This window comes from Scardinius erythrophthalmus (genome assembly GCF_964197995.2).
Source record: "Scardinius erythrophthalmus genome assembly, chromosome: 14".
Classification (NCBI taxonomy): domain Eukaryota; kingdom Metazoa; phylum Chordata; class Actinopteri; order Cypriniformes; family Leuciscidae; genus Scardinius; species Scardinius erythrophthalmus.
The window spans coordinates 3,579,270-3,597,445 of record NC_138234.1 but is presented as its reverse complement, the minus strand read 5'-3'; the positions used below and the strand labels follow the sequence as shown (position 1 = coordinate 3,597,445).

General features: G+C 38.4%; 1 protein-coding gene across 3 annotated transcripts in view; it reads left to right on the top strand.

The window, feature by feature from the left end:
- Positions 1 to 11,948, top strand: part of LOC308701508 (uncharacterized protein) — a 52,771-nt gene extending 40,823 nt beyond the window's left edge. For 2 of the 3 annotated variants that reach the window (XM_081383827.1, XM_081383829.1), the window contains exons 3-5: positions 7,550 to 8,179; positions 8,401 to 9,714; positions 9,958 to 11,948. In XM_081383827.1, coding sequence (XP_081239953.1) covers positions 7,550 to 8,179; positions 8,401 to 9,714; positions 9,958 to 11,819 — 3,806 coding nt within the window. In that variant the 3' untranslated portion in view covers positions 11,820 to 11,948. The remainder of the gene's footprint in view (positions 1 to 7,549; positions 8,180 to 8,400; positions 9,715 to 9,957) is intronic. The other variant, XM_081383828.1, reaches the window with a different exon arrangement.
- Positions 11,949 to 18,176: the final 6,228 nt, after the last annotated feature.

Below are 18,176 nucleotides of genomic sequence, written 5' to 3'. Positions count from 1 at the left end.
GGGAGAAGAGACACACTGTGCGAAACTGAGCGAGTCAATGAGATTCATAAAATTTTTAACCATAGGTTTAGAGGGGCAGCAAACATGGATATTAAAATCACCAGAACCAAGGCATCTACAGGCAGTAGTTGACATTTAAATGACTTCTTGAAAATTGTAGCTAGACCACCACCAGATCCATTTGGCCTGGGAGAGCTGTAAAAGGAACAGTCAGGAGGAGATAGTTCACCCAGAGACGAAAGATCGTCAGGTTTCAGCCAGGTTTCAGTCACAAACAGAAAATCCAAGGCATAAGATGAGAAGAAGTTGTTCATAATGAATGTTTTATTTGACAGTGACCTAGCGTTTACTAGGGCCATTTTCACTAAAGGCTGAACTGTTGCAGAGGAAGTTGTAACTGGCGGTGGAGCCCCAAGTGGGGCATATTCCAGAAAACGGTGATTTGCAAAGTTAATATTTCCACCCTCTCTGCGAGATTTTGCATACAGCCGACGAGAAGAAGACCAGACAACGGGGATAATACATCCGTCAACTGAGGGAACTGAGGTAGTGAGCCCAGTGCAATGTTTGTGGGAGCCCCGATGTATGTAACGAGGCCGGCGAGCGATACCAAGAGCAGTGCAGTGATTATAAAGGTTAGTGGGCAGCGATGGCCGAACTTTAGGGTTCAGGTGATGCAGATCCAACGACGAATAGAAAGTCATGTCATAAAAACCCCACCAGCAAAAAGGCAGCAAAGTTTCTTGAGACAGCGTGCAAAAATAAAAAGAAGCGGATAAAAAAGTTACAGGCAATAAAAAGAGGAGGATCATCCTAAAGTCGCCCGTACCCAGCCAGGTTTAAAACCACGTTAGCCAGCACACCGAGCAGCTAAACTACAACACAGTGCAAATATGTGGAAGATACAGCCCTTTCTAAGACCATATCAACCAGACCAGCATCCGGCAACCGATAATCAGAGAGAAAGTGGATACTTAGGGACTGTTCGTTTTTTATTTAAGGGGCCACCGGAGGAGTTTTGAGATCTGTTGTCAAAAAAGACATGACCCTCCCTTCGCCAGCAATAATTTTTCTATGACCCTCCAAAATGATTGTGAAAAAAGGCATGACCCTCCCCGATAATTTATTGATTAGCCTACTTCTGTACTGGTTTGCGCTTGGCAAAGATGTTCAGATAGCCATTGTTTTTTTTAAAACCATAAACTCTTGCTTTCTCATCTTACTAGGGCTGTAACGATAGACCAAACCTACGATTCGGTTCGTATCACGATTTTTGATTTTAGATTTGAAAAAAATCATGTTTTCAGTGCTGATGCGGTGTGACTCGTTCAACATGTGGGTGGCGCTGCCAATAAAGCATCTAAAAGCTGTCACAAAGAACCGGCAAAAGTAATGATTATGAATATGTCAAATATAGTAAGGAGACATTTTAATTGTTTATTAATAAACAAGTGTTTTCTGTGTCGACTGCAAAGATGAAGTTGACGATGTGCGGATGCGTCGCGATCTTCTCAGAACGCGCCAGAGAGAAATGCACATTTCATAAGCAGAAAGCAGTCTGTTTTCCTTCGTTTTGAATTGTTCTGTTTAAAAGTAGACATTTCAAGCTTTCTATATATTTCTCAGGTCTGTGAGGCAAGTAGCATAGCCTACCTTACGCTGAGTTTCGGTTCATTTATGAGACAAGAGTGTATTTACTTATTATGTATTAAAATTGGTTGATGAAACATTGATTAAAATTAAGATACAATTAATAAAAAAACGAAATTCACTTTAAAGAAAGGCTTTGTGCTTTCTGTTTGAGGTCTCTGTGAAATTTTGAAAGTCGCTTTCAGAGCAGTCATGTCCGTAATGGAGAACTGTCATGCCCGTAACATTTTTTTTTTTTCACATAAATGCGAACACGAAAAATAAAATAAAAATAATATTTTATGTTCTGTGGAGGCCGATCTTTATTCATCCGGTGGGTATATATCTTTGGGTTTGCACAGATTACTAAAAAATATTTTGACACCTAAAAGTTAAAGATTTTTTGTGTCACGTCACATGTGTATTTCCCTCATATAAAACGCATGTGTAGACTGATATTTTTCTAATGTCTTGACTCCTTTCAGACGTTTCAAAATATTGGTATTAAATGCATTTTCTGAGAATTTATATTTCAAGTTTTGACTGCAAATGTCACGTCCATAACACTGGAAGCGCCCAATTTTAACGAATTTATCCTCAGCTAGTTTTTGTGGTGTAGGTCTACGTATTTTATTATCAGTGCCGCTGCTAGCCATTTTGGTGCCCTAAGCATAATTCCTTTATGATGCCCCCCACCCCGACCCCGAGGAAAAAAAAGTTTGTTTTTGCCAGTTTAACTTTTTATTACCAAACATAAAACTCAATACCAATAACACAATGGCAGCACCACAGTATAAAACTTAAGAACACTAAAAAGAGAAAGTAAAATCTTCACAGCTTTGCTGACTTTGTAAACATATGTAGAATAGCCAACACTCACTACACATTTTAAAGTGCAAACTTTTCTTCAGTAAACCGAATAGCAAAATAAAAAAACTATCAAAATAATCCAGACATGTTTTTCCCAAATTCAATGTCACTTTGAATAAATTACATTTATTAGACAAAATATTCAAACAAAGAATCTCATACGGGAAAAAATTATAAACATTTAAAACTGAAAGCATGGCAGCCAAGGAGTTCTCCCCCTTTATTCCTTATTTATCAACTATTTGATAAATCTAATATTATATAATATAAAAGCATAATAGAATGAGGTGCAATAATGCTCACAATTAAACAGTATTGTTTGCTTTACATCATTTATATTGACATTTTATATTTTTTATATATTTAACAGCAGTGGCGTAACTTTGTTTTAAAAAGTGGGTGGGACACGGTGGTGGTGGTGGTGGTGTGGTGGGGATGGGGTAACACAATGCTTAATCATAAAACAGATATAACATTACATGTCCAGCAATCGATTTAAATAGTACATTGATTGGGTTTAAGTGGTCGTTCAATGAGGCCTATTATATGTTGATCCGACTAATTTAAATATGTATTTAAGTGGTCCAGGGGTAGAACTTTTGCCAAGTGTGTCAGAGGTTCTGAGTTCTAATCCGCAAAAAAAAAAAATTTTTTTTTTCATTAAAACCAATTATGTTTTTCAGACACTTATTTTGTGCTTTGTGTTTTCTACTTTCACCGGAACGGATAGAGAGTCTCTCCATAACGGATTGAATCGCGCGTCCTGAAGGCTGTGCGCGAGCCAGAAACAAACATAGTATCCACGCCACTGATTGCAGCGGCAACGAGCACTTTGATCAGTTGATTTAAAAAAACAACACATTTCAGCGCTAGATCGCTTCTTATTTAAAAAGCGAACTAAATGAATGCTCTGCTAGTTAACTGGAGATATTTTGTTTATTTGTATTGGTACATTCGTGCCGCGAGATGTTTCAAAAGTGGTGGGGACAATATCGACCTTAGAAAATAGTGGTGGGGACATGTCCCACCCGTCCCACCCGCAAATTACGCCTATGTTTAACAGGAATTGTTAGCCTACCATGTGCACTGCACTGACTGCTAACGTTAACTGTTACTGAGAAAGTATTAACCACCGTCACGTCAAAATAAACCATAAACTACTGCTCAATATCTAAAGAAAGATAGTAAAGAAAGTAACAGCTAGCTGGCGTCAGTTATTTGTAAAATAGGTAGTGTTTAACAGTAAAATCTCAATTTAGCTTGCACCGAAGTTATAAGTTATAATAACATAGTTTGCTAACATTAACGTCAGCAAGTTCGAGGCGCGTTAGCAGCAGCACATGCAGAACATTTCCCTTATTTAAGAATGATTAAACATGGACTTACCTGCAAGTGATGCACGGGCATCATCTCGCAGTTTCTTCTTCTTTCTTTTCTCAGATCCTAACTCCTGCTGTCTTTTAGGGGCCATTTCCAAAAAAGTTGCCTACTGTCTGTCTGTCAAACTTCGTTCGAGTTCGTCCTTCGCAAAGGCGCCCGCGCAAACAACCGGCACGGACCATCCAAAGCGGGGGGGGGGGGGGTACTTTCTAGACTAGAGCAATTAAATGATCTTGTTCCCCCTTTTTTGTTACATATACATGGCTAAAATGTGCCTAATAATATTTCTATAGGCTAATGAAATAATATCGGAATTTAAAAATTTTTTTTAATTAGGCTATTTTTGGCGCCCCCTCAGCACTTGGTGCCCTACGCACAGCGCGTGATGCGCGTGGTGGGAGCGGCGGCGCTGTTTATTATGTTAACTTAAATAATACTAATAGTAATTTAAATATGTGGTAGCCCTACATCTTACACATCGTGGAAATAAAATAAGAATGGAAACTAAAATATAGTATCGCGCTACAGCGCACATTCTATCAGCTGCAGTTCTTCTGGCGCCTCAGTCCCAATACTGTAAAACTCGACGTACGTTCACATCACATGTTAATGCCGCGGTAGAGTTACACTCACAGGACACTGTGCACTTATTCGCAATAACAAAAGTTGATTATTTGCTCGTGCTTTAAAACTTTGCCGGGTAAACATTTCATTGGCGTTCTGTTCTGACTTGATGCACTTTTTCTAAGCGCGAACTGAAGTGCGCGCGCACTGTCAAACAGCGCCAACCTGGATTTTTGTTGGGTCAGACCCATCTGATATCGAAGGGGGGCTGATAACGCGAGATCAACATGGAGCTAAATGGAAAAAATAGCACCAAACAAGCCACTTTGAAATGTTGCTGTTTTCATGAATATAAAAGTTGGGTGACCCTCCCCCTAGACTAAAAAAAGTTGGATGACCCTCCCCTCAACAAAGAATAAAAAGACATGACCCTCCCCTATTTTCCTCCGGTGGCCCCTTCCATAAATACCGAACGGTCCCTTACTCACGGAAGACAGATGAAGTAGCCTGTTGCTTCGGTGGCGAAAGCTCACGTTTGGCAGGTAACAACTTGACTGAAGGGATACAGAGACAGTTCATAAACAGCGCCGTATTTAGTCAAATCAGCGTTAAAAAATCTGCAGGATGGACTCAAGGGAGTTAGGATCCAAAAATTAAAACTGCACGCTTAAGTAGTCCATAATTAGTCCACAATTTGTCACGAAAAAGAAAGGATAGCAGGAGAGCAGCGGCTGTCAGAACACGCCAGCGTTCGCTCAATCAACGTTTCTCCGCTCAATCAACCACCTTTCAGTGTGGGAATCCTCCTTCTGTGGCCTCCTTATCATTAGACTTTGTCAGCATGTGATGGATTTAGTGAGGATGCCCACATGTTGTGCGAGATTTAAGAGGAAAGCTTTCCTCCAGCTCATGCCTACAGGATAAGACTGTCACGAGCGATTTCCTCTGGAGGAGTTCAGGAGGATTTGAACGGACTGTTAGTTCGCTTCTCATTAGTAGCTCCAATTGTGAGCGATTACAGATGGAGAGTGTCAGGATTTGGGGTTGACTTGACTTGACTGAAGCACACAGCAGGGAACACAAGGTGTACATACAACAATGGACCAGCACAGGACTGCAAACACAGGGAGAATAAATAGGGAGAGCCAGAGCCATAGAGAGAAAGAGTTGCGACACTCTTTGATGTCGCCGCTATGGCTGTCACGTGGTTCATGTAAGGCCCAATAGTTCCAAAACATACGCCGGCTGTCATGTTCTTCTATGGGACAGACAGCAGCGATTGCATTATTGAACGGTAAATATAAAATAAAACACACACCCAAGTACTTTTTCAGCTGTTATTGAATTATTGCATTTTGTTAATGTCAGTTTTGCATTTGGAGATAAGTTTTAGGCTATATTTTTGGAGGGAAAAGCTCAGTGTTCATGTTCGCATGGGTAGTAGCACTGGCTTTAGCGGCTCTAGCTTAACTTTTCCATATCATTCATCTGATGATGGACGTCTCATGATATTTATTTTAGCACAACTAGGCTGTATTAGGCTATTGATTCCCGTGATTTTGCTTATAAATTTTGATTCGGCCATTAGCCTACCTTTGTGATCACGCAAAGAGGTCTGCCGTGGCGGTCCGTTCAGAGTTCGCTTAAATATTTTTTATTAAACAATGACAGACAACAAAAATGTGTGCTCGTGTGAGTGTGTGTGAACAAGAAAAACAAAAACCAGGGGCAGGTGATCCATGAAACAGACAGGACTGGTGATCCCATAACAATCCTAGAGGTCCAGCATTGTTCTCACAAGCCGCTTCATTTAAGACAATAAAACATAATGAAAAGTTAGTATATCCCAAAAAATTTAATCAAATAAAAGTTGCTATAAAGGTGGTAGCGATTCATTACCGAACTCTTACTGTCACAGCTGACGAAGTCGCACTAGCTAGCAGGCAGTGCTTGAAAATTGGTTGAAACAACCAACATAAAATATAAATAATTACGCTGTGCATGTACAAATGAAGACCAGTATAAGCATCGCAAAGGGCCTCTGATACAATATAGACAGCTGACAATTCAAAAGAGGTCGATATTTCAGCAACTTAACTCTGGAACAACTCGACGCGCAGCAATGTAAGTGAATGGGGTCCAACGCCCAAATGACAGTGTTTGGAACTATTCCGATCTTCAAATCCCGGAAGTAGGCGGTTAAAAGCGCCGCCATTTTTTACAACGGAGGTCTATGGGAGTGTCGCAACTCTTTCTCTCTATGGCTCTGGGGAGAGCAAACAAAGCAGGTAACGAGGGAGGACAGGTGGGGCAAATGAATCAATAATCAGGTAACAAGATGGGAGGGGCTAGACAATGGACAGAAGAGCACATGGCACAAGGAAACACACGACAAGCCATGTGCTCACAACAAACATGACAAAAAAACAAAAAAAAACAAGCACATGGCCAGTAAAACAAATCACGAGCCATGTGTTCACACAAAACGAAACATGAACAAGCAGCCAATGAAAACACTCATAAGCCACGTGTTCACACAAAACATGACAACATGCAAGCACACAGCTAGTGTAAAACACAAGCTGCATGCAACACAGCACAAGACTAAACATGATATGAATGCACATGAAACAAGGCTCATGGACAAGACTAAACAGGAGTGTCAGGGCTCTGTCACAAAACCAAGAAATAGACAGAAGTGACAGAACCCTGACAGAGAGACAGACAAGAGAGAGGAACATACTAAAAATTGCACACAAAATATATCCTCCTCAACAACACTCAAATAATATAAAATAAAAATAAATAAATTATTTAAACAAATTAATATTTCATGTCCATTTATTTCTATATTTGGCAAAAAGCTGCATAATAGTAAAATAATGCTTCTGCTTCACACCAGATTCCTGATCATCCTGTTAGGGTTTACATATTAAACAGAGATTTGTCGAGGTAGCTAGCCTTTACCTTAACCTGTTTTTACATAAGTTCACAATGATCAGATGGGGGAGGTTACAGCTTTTTTAAATTTACACGTTCAGCAAAGACATGAACGATTTTTTTAAAGTTAAAAGCACACTGTTAAACTAGTTTATTCCTTTGACAGATCCAGAGGGTGTGAAGCTGAATCTGGTTCTGTGTGGGAGTGACGGATTAAAATCCTCCATATCAAACCTGATCCTGAACCAGGGAGACAGAAGATCAGCGCTCAGCTCAGGGTGTGTGCGGAGAGACGTGGAGCTTCATGGACGTCTGGTGTCTCTGGTGGAGCTTCCAGCTCTGTTCAACACTCAGATCTCAGAGGAGGAAGTGATGCGTCAGACGCTCCGCTGTGTGTCTCTCTGTGATCCTGGAGTTCATGTGTTCCTCCTCATCATTCCTGATGCTCCACTTAATAATGAAGACAGAGCAGAAATGGAGAAGATCCAGAAGATATTCAGCTCGAGAATCAACAAACACACCATGATCCTCATATACCAGAATCCAGAAGACAGGACAGCAGAACTAAATGAAGAAACACAGTCTGTCATTGAGAGTTTTGGAGGACGACATCATTTCATTGAACCCAACACACAAGTGTCCGTGTTAATGGAGAAACTACAGCAGATGGTTGAGGCAAATAGTGGAGTTTGTTTCTCCACAGAGACACTGTTGGATGTACAGATGGAAAAACTGCAGAAATTTGAAGAAATGAAGAGGAAAATCCATTCATTACAGACGTGGTTTCAGTCACAAGGTAATGATCAGAAAATCTGCAGGGATTAATCATGGCTGCAAAGGTTTACAAAGATATGTGAGAAAAACATATTACATACAGAGTTCAGAAGAAAATAAAATGATAAGCACATGATGTTTCAGTATAAATTATACACAATATTCTCTGATGACCTGTATGATTGACAATCTTCACTTAAAATTCAAAATACTGTTTTTAATTTTTATTTGATCTATCTTTAGATTCAAGGGAGAGAGCAGATGATCTGAGGATTGTGCTGCTGGGAAAAACTGGAGTTGGGAAGAGTGCAACTGGAAACACCATCTTAGGAAGAGGAGCATTTATATCAGACACATCTCAAAAGTCAATTACTAAAGAGTGTCAGAGAGAAAAAGCTGAAATCAACGGCCGACACGTTACTGTGATCGACACTCCAGGACTGTTTGATACTAAACTTACTAATGAAGAAATCCAGAGAGAAATAAGCAACTCCATCTCCATGATCCTGCCCGGACCACATGTGCTTCTCCTGCTGATACCAGTGGGACGATTCACTCAAGAAGAAGCAACAGCAGTGAAGATCATCCAAGAGACGTTTGGTGGAAACTCTTTAACGTACACAATGGTGCTCTTCACCAGAGGAGACGATCTGAAGAACAAAACCATTGAACAGTGGCTGGGAGATCCTGAACCTGCACTTAAAAACCTGATTGAAGCGTGTGGAAACAGATTCCATGTGTTCAATAATAATCAGACTGGAGACCGAACACAGGTGTCTGATCTACTGCAGAAGATAGATGACATGGTGAAAGAAAACGGAGACAGTTACTACTCATGTAAGATGTTCAGAGAGATGGAAAGAAAAATACAAGAACAACAAAAGATGATTCAGATGGAGAGATTGGAGCAACTGAACAGAGAGAAAGAAGAACTGATGAACAAGCATGAAGAAGAGAAAAAAAGCATGAGGATGATGATGGAGGAAGAAATACAAAATCAAAGAAAGAGAAGAGAAGAAGAATTTAGAGAAAGAGAAGAACGATACAAAAGAGACATTAAAGAAAGAGAGGAACAAAAGAGAAAGATACAAGATGAGCTGAAGAGAGAACAAGAGGAATGGGAGAGACAGAAACAACAGGAAAGACAAAGAAGAGAAGAGGAGGATGAGAGAAGGAGAAAGAGAAGAGAAGAGGAGGATGAGAGAAGGAGAAAAATAGACAAGGAAACATGGGATGAATATTATGAGAAACTTAAAAGAGAGAGAGAAAGACGACAGAGAGAGAGAGAAGATCTTCAGTTCATACATGAAGAAGAGATGAAGAGAATGAAGAGGAAGATGGACAAAGAAAGACAGAATCACGATAAAGAGAGAAAGAGAAGAGAAGAGGAAAATATAGAAAGAGAAGAACAGTATAAAAGAGACATTAAAGACATAGAGGATCAAGAGAGGAAGATACGAGAGGAGATGAAGAGAGAACGAGAGGAATGGGAGAAACAGAAACAACAGGAGAGACAAAGAAGAGAGGAAACACATAATACAGACACACAGCCTCAAGGTCAGAATTATAAATATGCCTGTAAAAATAAATAATTTGCATTGCAAAAATTAAAGCACTGTTTATCCTTTTGATATTTTTTGCTTTTGATTTACTTAATTTATTAATAATAATAATAATATTATAGCCTAATAATATTATAATATTATACCCAAAACTGGTCAACTTGACTGTTGTAAATAGTTTGCTTAGGGTCCCAAATTTAATAAATTGTTAATTTCTAAACTCTATTGTCATTTTCAGATGATGAAGATTCATCTTCAGATTCAGGATGTTTGAGAATCTTGCTGTTTGGGAGGACAGGAAGTGGGAAGAGTGCCACAGGAAACACAATCCTCGGAAACAACCAGTTTTACAGTGAAGATAAAAAAGGTTTGGTGACCACTTCTTGTAAGAAGGGAGATGTTGAAGTTGATGGTAGATCAGTAGCTGTTATTGATACTCCAGGACTCATTGACACCTCACAAAAATACCCAAAAGTGCAGGCAGAAATAATGGAGTGTGTTTCACTGTCCGCACCTGGACCTCATGTGCTCATCATTGTGTTGAGTTTGGGAAGAATCACTCAAGAGAAGCAAGACACTTTAGACATGATAATGAAGATATTTGGCCCAAAAGCAGCAGATTTCAGTATTGTTCTCTTCACTAGAGGAGATGAACTGAGAGGACAGACAATAGAAGAATATGTAGAGACAAGTGGAAATGATGAACTCAAGAAACTGATCAGAGAATGTGGAAACAGATTCCTGGCTTTCAACAACACAGAAACACAAGACGTTACTGAGCTTTTAAACATGATAGAAGAGGTAAAGAAATCTAATGAGGGCCGATACTTCACTAATGAGATGTTTGAGGAGGCAGCGATCTCCATTGAAAAGAGAGGAGAAATGCTAGAAGAGAATAAAAGAAAAAGTCAGGCTCAAGTTGAAGAATTAGAAGCCAAATATGACCTGGAAGTCAAACTCATGAGACAGAAACTGGAGGAGAAGAAACTAAAGACAGATGAGGAGAGAGTGAGGCTGAAGAAAAAGTTCAGAGAAAAAGAGGAAACACTGAGGAGAGAGTTTGAGGAGAAAGAAAAATCAAACCAGAAGAAACGAGAGGAGGAGGAGGATCGGGAACGGTCAGAAGAGGAAAAACAGCGAAAAGCTGAATATGATCAAACAATAGAAGAGATGAAGAGAGAGATTGAAAATCAGAGATTACAGTATGAAAAGCAGCAAAAGGAAAGAGAAGAGGAAAACAAAAAGAGAGAAGAAGAATATAAACAAGATCAAGAAAAGATGAAAACTGAGCAGGAACACATCATAGCAGAGTTAAGGAAACAGGAAGAGGAGATAAAAAAGAGAGATTTAGAGGAACAAATGAAGAAGGAACAAGAAGAGGAAGAGAGAGAAGAATGGAAGAGAAGAATAAAAGAGGCTGAAGATGATGAAGAGATTCAAGAGGGAATTAAACAACAGCAGAGAGAATGGGAGGAAGAGAAGAAAAGACAGATGAAAGAACGAGAGGAAGAGGAAAAGAGGAGAAAAAAGAAACACAAGGAACAGCTGAGAGAAAAACAGGAAGAACTGCAGAAAATTAGAAACAAATTTGAAAGCGAGAGAGAAGAAAAAAAGATGATAGAGGATGAGAGACAGAAACATATAAGAGAGATAGAAGAAAAAGAGAGGGAATATGAAGAAGAGAGAAATGAAATGAAGAGACGTTATGAGCATCTGGAGCGAGAGAGAAAAGAGGAGTGGAAGAGGAGAAAACAAGAGGATGAAGAGAGACGAGGGGAGAAGAGAAAGAGATGGGAGAAAATGATGGAAGACCTGAAACAAGAGCAAGAAGAAGAGATCAAGAGAAGAGAAAGAGAGGAGAGAGAAATAATAGAAACAAAAGAAAAAGAGTGTGATGAAATGAAACAGAAACATGAAGAGGAAATAGAGAAGATGAAGGAGAAACATCAAGATGAAGCCGGAAAACAAGAAGAAGAATTGAATGATTTCAGTGAGAGAAAATATCAGCAGGTTCGGAAGCTCAAAAAGAGGCTTAAACAACTATATGATGAGGAAAATAGCTGGATCAGTTGGTTTAGAAAGATTTTTGGCTCAAAATGACCCAAATTGTAGAGATAACACTATCACGATGGAGAACACGCTTAACACACAAACATATACAGAAATGAAAGGGTTATATAACACTTAGGCCTAATACACTTAAAGTCCCTGTAAAGTCAAAATTAAGTATGTGTTCTGAGTTTGTCAAACCACAGAAAAATGTGTTATTAGCCGCCCAGTCAAATTTGAATGATAAAAAAAGCCGGCAAGTACATAAAATAAGCGATCAAAATCTTGACAAAATGAGCAGTATTCTCTGCTCTCAAACGCTGGGGGCGTGTCCGCTGGCTGCGCTGAAACCCCGCCCACTCGCGGGAAAGCTGCCGTCGACTCGCCACACTCAACTGCAGACATCCCAAGTCTCCCGGAAGTTCCGGGAGTCTCCCGCATATTGATAGCGGCTCCCTGATGGCCGCAAATCAGTTAAAATCTCCCGGAAGCAAGAGCGCGCAAGCGTAGCGCGCGCACGGCAGAGAGAGGGAGCGAGAGACCTTGCGTGTGTGCGCTAGTGTGCGTGTGTGCCTCGGGATTTTATCTCTACTCTAGAACCGAATCCCCCCCCCCCCTTGGAGATTTCTTGACTCCCGGAAATGACTTTGTGCAGGTTGGGATGTCTGCAACTGTCACCGCTACAGCCGGAAAGGCTGCTCCTAGCAGCTTAATTTGTTTTACAAAGCCATAGGCCTACATGTTCGAGCCTGGACTACCTACCTAGCTCAGTGGCTCGTGCGTCATCAAGTAGGGGCGTGTCCAGGAGCTCAGCGGCTCGTGCGTCATCAAGTAGGGGCGTGTCCAGGAGCTCAGGGGCTCCAGTGCGTCATCGATCCCCCGTTTTAGCCCCGCCCAAAAAATCCTGAACACAGCAATGGTGAAAAACTGTTTAACGGTCTAACTCCACAATTCAGTACTTCACAGTTCACAGTCTTTGTAATATGATTTAGCAATACATTTCTAACATTTATAATGTGTTTAGAATTTTTTTTTAGAATTGCCTTTACAGGGACTTTAAAATTTGTGTTGATATATTAATATGACTAATAATAATAATGATTATTATTTATAATTGCTATTGTAAAAACACTTTCATTATTAAAAAAAAAAATATAGCATTTATGAATAAATATAACAATATAATAATTAGAAAATAATAACAATATTTTTTATTTACAGAAAACTTATTTGATGAAAAACTGCAGGGTTACTGTTAACATGCAGGCAGCCTATGACTATAAATCATTAGAAAGGTCTAAGGATGTTGTATAAAATATAGGGGGATGTAAAATAAACTTGCATAACAATTGTGATTGTCAAAACATTTGGTGACTAAACAGAATTTAATTAAAGGGTAACTCTCGCCAAAATGCAACCTAGGGTCTTTTTGTTAATCTACTCGAGGCAAACCTTCGTTTAAAAGCATAATGGAAACTCCACTTTTAAGTTTGACTGTATTCTCGTTTTAGGTAAAATGGCGCTTAAAAAAGTGCTTGGGGCACGACTATGATAGCATCAAAAATCGCTATTTTTAAAACACTAATGTGGCTCGACACAACATGAAACTGTGCTGGAAGTCTCACCAGCGGCTCTACACATGAACTCCAGCATTGGGAACACTGTTTGTGTACACAGAGTTTACTAAAAAGAAAGATTTTCCGTCTGCCGGCATTTTGTCAGTCAAAAATAGTTGATCTCCGTTACAGGGAGGAGAGTAAAGATGGAAAGCTCCTAAAGCTTAGTTTTTAAATTCACGGATAATTTGTTGTTTTGTCGTTAGTGCAAATCAATATTGACCTTGTATTTGAAAAAGGATCCTCATATAAGAAGCAATACTAAAACTCAGAGTCAGTTCATTAGCATTCGGAGATCGACTATTTTTGACTGTCAAAATGCCGGTGGACGTAAACAACAACAGCAACCGTGAGTTGTTCAAAATCTTTCTCTTTAGTAAACTCTGTGTACACAAACACTGTTCTCAATGCTGGAGTTCATGTGTAGAGCCGCTGGTGACACTCCAGCACAGTTTCATGTTGTGTCGAGCCGCATTAGTGTTTTAAAAATAGCCATTTTTGATGCTATCATAGAAGTGCCCCATTCACTCCCATTCACAAGGCTTTTAACCTAAAACGAAAATACGGTCAAACTTAAAAGTGACGTTTCCATCCTAATTATGCTTTTAAACGAAAGTTTGCCTCGAGTAGATTAACAAAAAGAGCCTAGGTTGCATATTGGCGAGAGTTTTTATAATAATAACGTTATAATATTGTTAATTATATGGGTACAAATATAATATGTAATATAAGGCATATATTTAGCAAAATACTCCTGTCTATAGTTAATTTTTCTAGCTATGCTGTGGACATTAAATGGCTTTCTTGAGATAAATGTTACGGTACGTGACATATTGTTCTCAAGCTGTTTTATTGACCTAATTCCACAGTTGAAACACTGATTGAACGATTAAATGAGACATGATACATCAAGTTGTATTGTATCTTTCAAGATATAGTTCATTCGTGCTTATTTACTGTATTAACTAGCGCAAACAAACTGCAATATTAATGCAGAACTGACTTTAGGCTAATTGTTAAAAACAAACATAGTGAATCTATTATGTGCAAAAAAGGGGTCAAATCACATTACATTACACTAACATTGTAACATTACAATCTAAAAACAAAATAATGATTTTTGAAGAAGTAGTTAAATTCACCAAACTTAAAACAAAAATAAATAAAAACAAAACTGCTATCATAAAAATACACTTGTAGGTTTGAAATTCTATAGCATGGGGATGGGGGGGGGGGGGGGGCTTTGAAGAAAATTGGCCCCAGAGTCGCGTCTGTCTTTTTGTTTTCGAAGTTCACCCTCAGGCATGAGAACCAGCGCTGCTGATAATGGTGGAAATTTGATAACAGACTGGTTGATTACACTTTAATTACTTTTTAAATTTTTTGTTTTTACTTCTAATATGTTTGTTATATGTTTAAATGTAGGCAATGGTGTATGCATGTTAAAACAGTATAAAATATTATGTATTGCTGTACTTATCGACAATAAAGGCCAATATCATGTATAACGTGTTTGTGTGGAGTATTTTACAAAGGTTTAGAGGAAATTAAAAGTTAATCAAAAGTTAAATTACCCATAAATATTGGTTTTTTTTAATGTTTTCCTCAATTATTCTTACTCAATTTTATTTGTTAATGTACCAAATGCAGTTACTCAGATATAACTGATTTCATTGTGTTCAAATTTAATCAATATTTTTAAGTGTAAAAATGTTTCACCAAAAAAAAGAGTAAATCATAGTAAAAGTTTAATGTCCATATACAGCAGTGTAATTTTTCATTCCTTAATTTATTTGTTCATTCATGTAATTTTGATTTTATTTGTTTATTTCTTATTGAATTATGTTAAATTAATTTAAGGGGAAAAAAACGAATGAAGAAATATACATAAAAACTATATTGAAGTAAAGTTTAGGTGTAATTTGCCGGTTGTCCCGCAGGTGACCTCGTAACTCTGGGTCATGTGTCACTGACATTATCGCGACACGACACCTGACTGACACAGAGTCGAGGAACATGTCACCGTATGTGTTGACACCTCCAGTAGTGACTGATAGATTAATCGAGCACCTATACTGACGTAATTGTGACACAAAATCCTAAATAAATAGCCTAATTCTGTTATATTTTAAAGGGGTGGTTTACTGCTTTTTTTCTTTGCATGATTGTGTTTATGGGGTGCAATATAACATGTCTTCATGTTTGTTTGTTTTTAAAAAGCCTTATTTTTCATAAATTTCACCTTTATTGTAAGCCGCTTTCTCCTCTGTCATTTGAACGACCGGTTGACTTCCTGATTCTATGAAACCACTCCCTCAGAAACAGGCAATGGGCTCAGATTGGTTAGTTGGACCGGTGTGTTGTAATTGGCTAAACTGCGTAGAGCACGTTGTGCGGAAACTTCACGCCCATTACCTTTAGGCGAAAGTTGCATGTGCTCCGGTCAAATGTAAATAATGGTGTCAATACTGCCGTATCAGTTTGAGCCAGAATCAGACCCAGAAAGCGGCAATGAAGAGAGTCAAGCAGAACCTCCGCAAACACGGCTCTTACAAAACGTTTCTGTATGGTACTTTTTTAATTATTATTATTCTATTCTATTCTGTTCTACTATTAATATTATATAAGAATTTCTATACGCTGTTACTTGAAAATGCTACTGCTGCTTGTTAGCTTTTGAGATACGATTTTCTCCTGATTAAACATTTAATATACATGACTGAGTAATACCGTTTTTTTAAAGTTATTGTTTTATCGATATAATGAACAACCGTTTATCTATTCACAAAACTTACTTTACTCAGTGTAGGCCTATCGTTTTCTTTAGGTGTACATGTGGCAACTGTGTTAAAATGGCAACAGAACGTGAAAACATCTGTTGCAAAGAAATACAAAAGGTATTGTAAAAATATATATGCGATTACATATAATTTTTTTCACTTTATACACGTTTGTCTTATACACACAAAATAGCATCGAACTAACTGGCTACTATAAACACACAGCGTTGGCATTGGTATACGTTCTTGATCAAATCGAAAAATTACGCCATAAAGTATACATGGAAAATACATTTACAAAATTAGTACATAATTACAAATTCAGGTCCAAAATGTTTGTATGTGTTTGTCATAGAAACACGAAATAGCATAACTAAGTGGCTACTAAAGTCAGCGCTGGCATTTGTTTACGTCCTTGTATAATTTCAGACGTAATGTTTTAGTTTTATCATGCAAATACATTTAAAATTATTAAGTCTTACTTACAGGTTGTGGCCCAACAACTGCTGCCTCTGGTTTTAAAGTTGGAACTGCTTCTTGTTTTAGTAACAGTTTCTTGTTGAATCCGGCATTGAATTCGTGGAGATTCTGGAAGCTGTCTTCCGTAAAATGCGCAGCACAGAGTGCTAAATTACGATTGTAATTTTCAGGAACATAATCAAACATAAATTTTAGCCATTGTTGACGAACTACAGCGTCCGTAGGAAGCCTGAACACAGAAGACCTGACAACTGGGTGAAAATAACACACTTTCGACGGCATGACTATACAGCTCTCCACTATAACTCTTCCTCTTCGACAAAGCCGCAGAAATATGACCATGCCCCCTTTTTTGCATATTCCGGAGGGAGGGTTGATGTAAATGTATGGGTTAGTTATGTATAAAACCCGGGAAGTATCTCGTTGTAGTCCCATTCGAGTCGTTTTTGTAGGCTTTAAACTTCCTGATTTTTAAAAGACGATATCTCTGCTTACGTTGAACTTTCAGCGCAGCAACTTTCATGCAACTGTTCATGCACCAACAGCAACATTACACACTATTTAAAATGAAAAAAGTGAAATCGCAATCAACCACCCCTTTAAATATCAATTAAACACATTAAATCAGTAATATTTTTTCAAACTTGTTATTTGTCTGTATTTGATTGGCATGTGCCACTGAATGTTTTGTAATACCAGCGCTACTTTAAGTTGTTTATCTCGCAAATTTACTAAAGTTTATCTTAAGTCACAAACTGCCCATTCTAGGAAAGACACAAAATAAATCTATCATGGGTCACTACGAATAACGTATTAACAGTCGCGTCTATTATTGTAAATCTTTATTTTTGTACGCCGGTAAGTGAGTGTTAACACTGCGCAGCATTAACTCACCAAGTCATTTGACAAATAGTGATCAGTAACAGGCTAATACAGCATTACATTCCACGTTCCTGGCAGCTAATTCATTACGATGACATAACATAGTGTGATCTAACGTTCAGGTAATACAAAAATAAATTTATTAGCTGATATATAATTTATATGATTCGTGTTTATATCTCCCATCATTCCACTCTCCTCCATAGCGTCATCAAGCTTCGTCTTTGTTATTGTCTTGAAAATGTGACCTCTGGCGGCGAAAAAATTATAGATTGTACCTTTAATTATTCAATATAATCCCTTATCATACATTTTAAACATTTAATCATTTATAATACTACTTATTTTTCTAGCTCTTGCAATGCTTGCTTTTGTTGTTTATTTATTATGGTTGTGTGGTCTCAGTGGGTAGGTCTTCATAAGAAAGAGATAAGAGAATGCCCTGTGTGACGGGAGCAGCAGCTCATTTGCATTTAAAGGGGCAGACACAAAACGCAGCTTTAATTCTCTTTTTCGCTTCCTTGGCGACTCTGTTACATGTCCTCGAGAGTAGGCGTGATCCTCCATCTTCAACAGGCTTTCAAATCTGCCAGCAGTCATGAGTAATTCGTCACGGTGTTACTGAGTGTAAAAGCGCAAAAGGTGAAGCT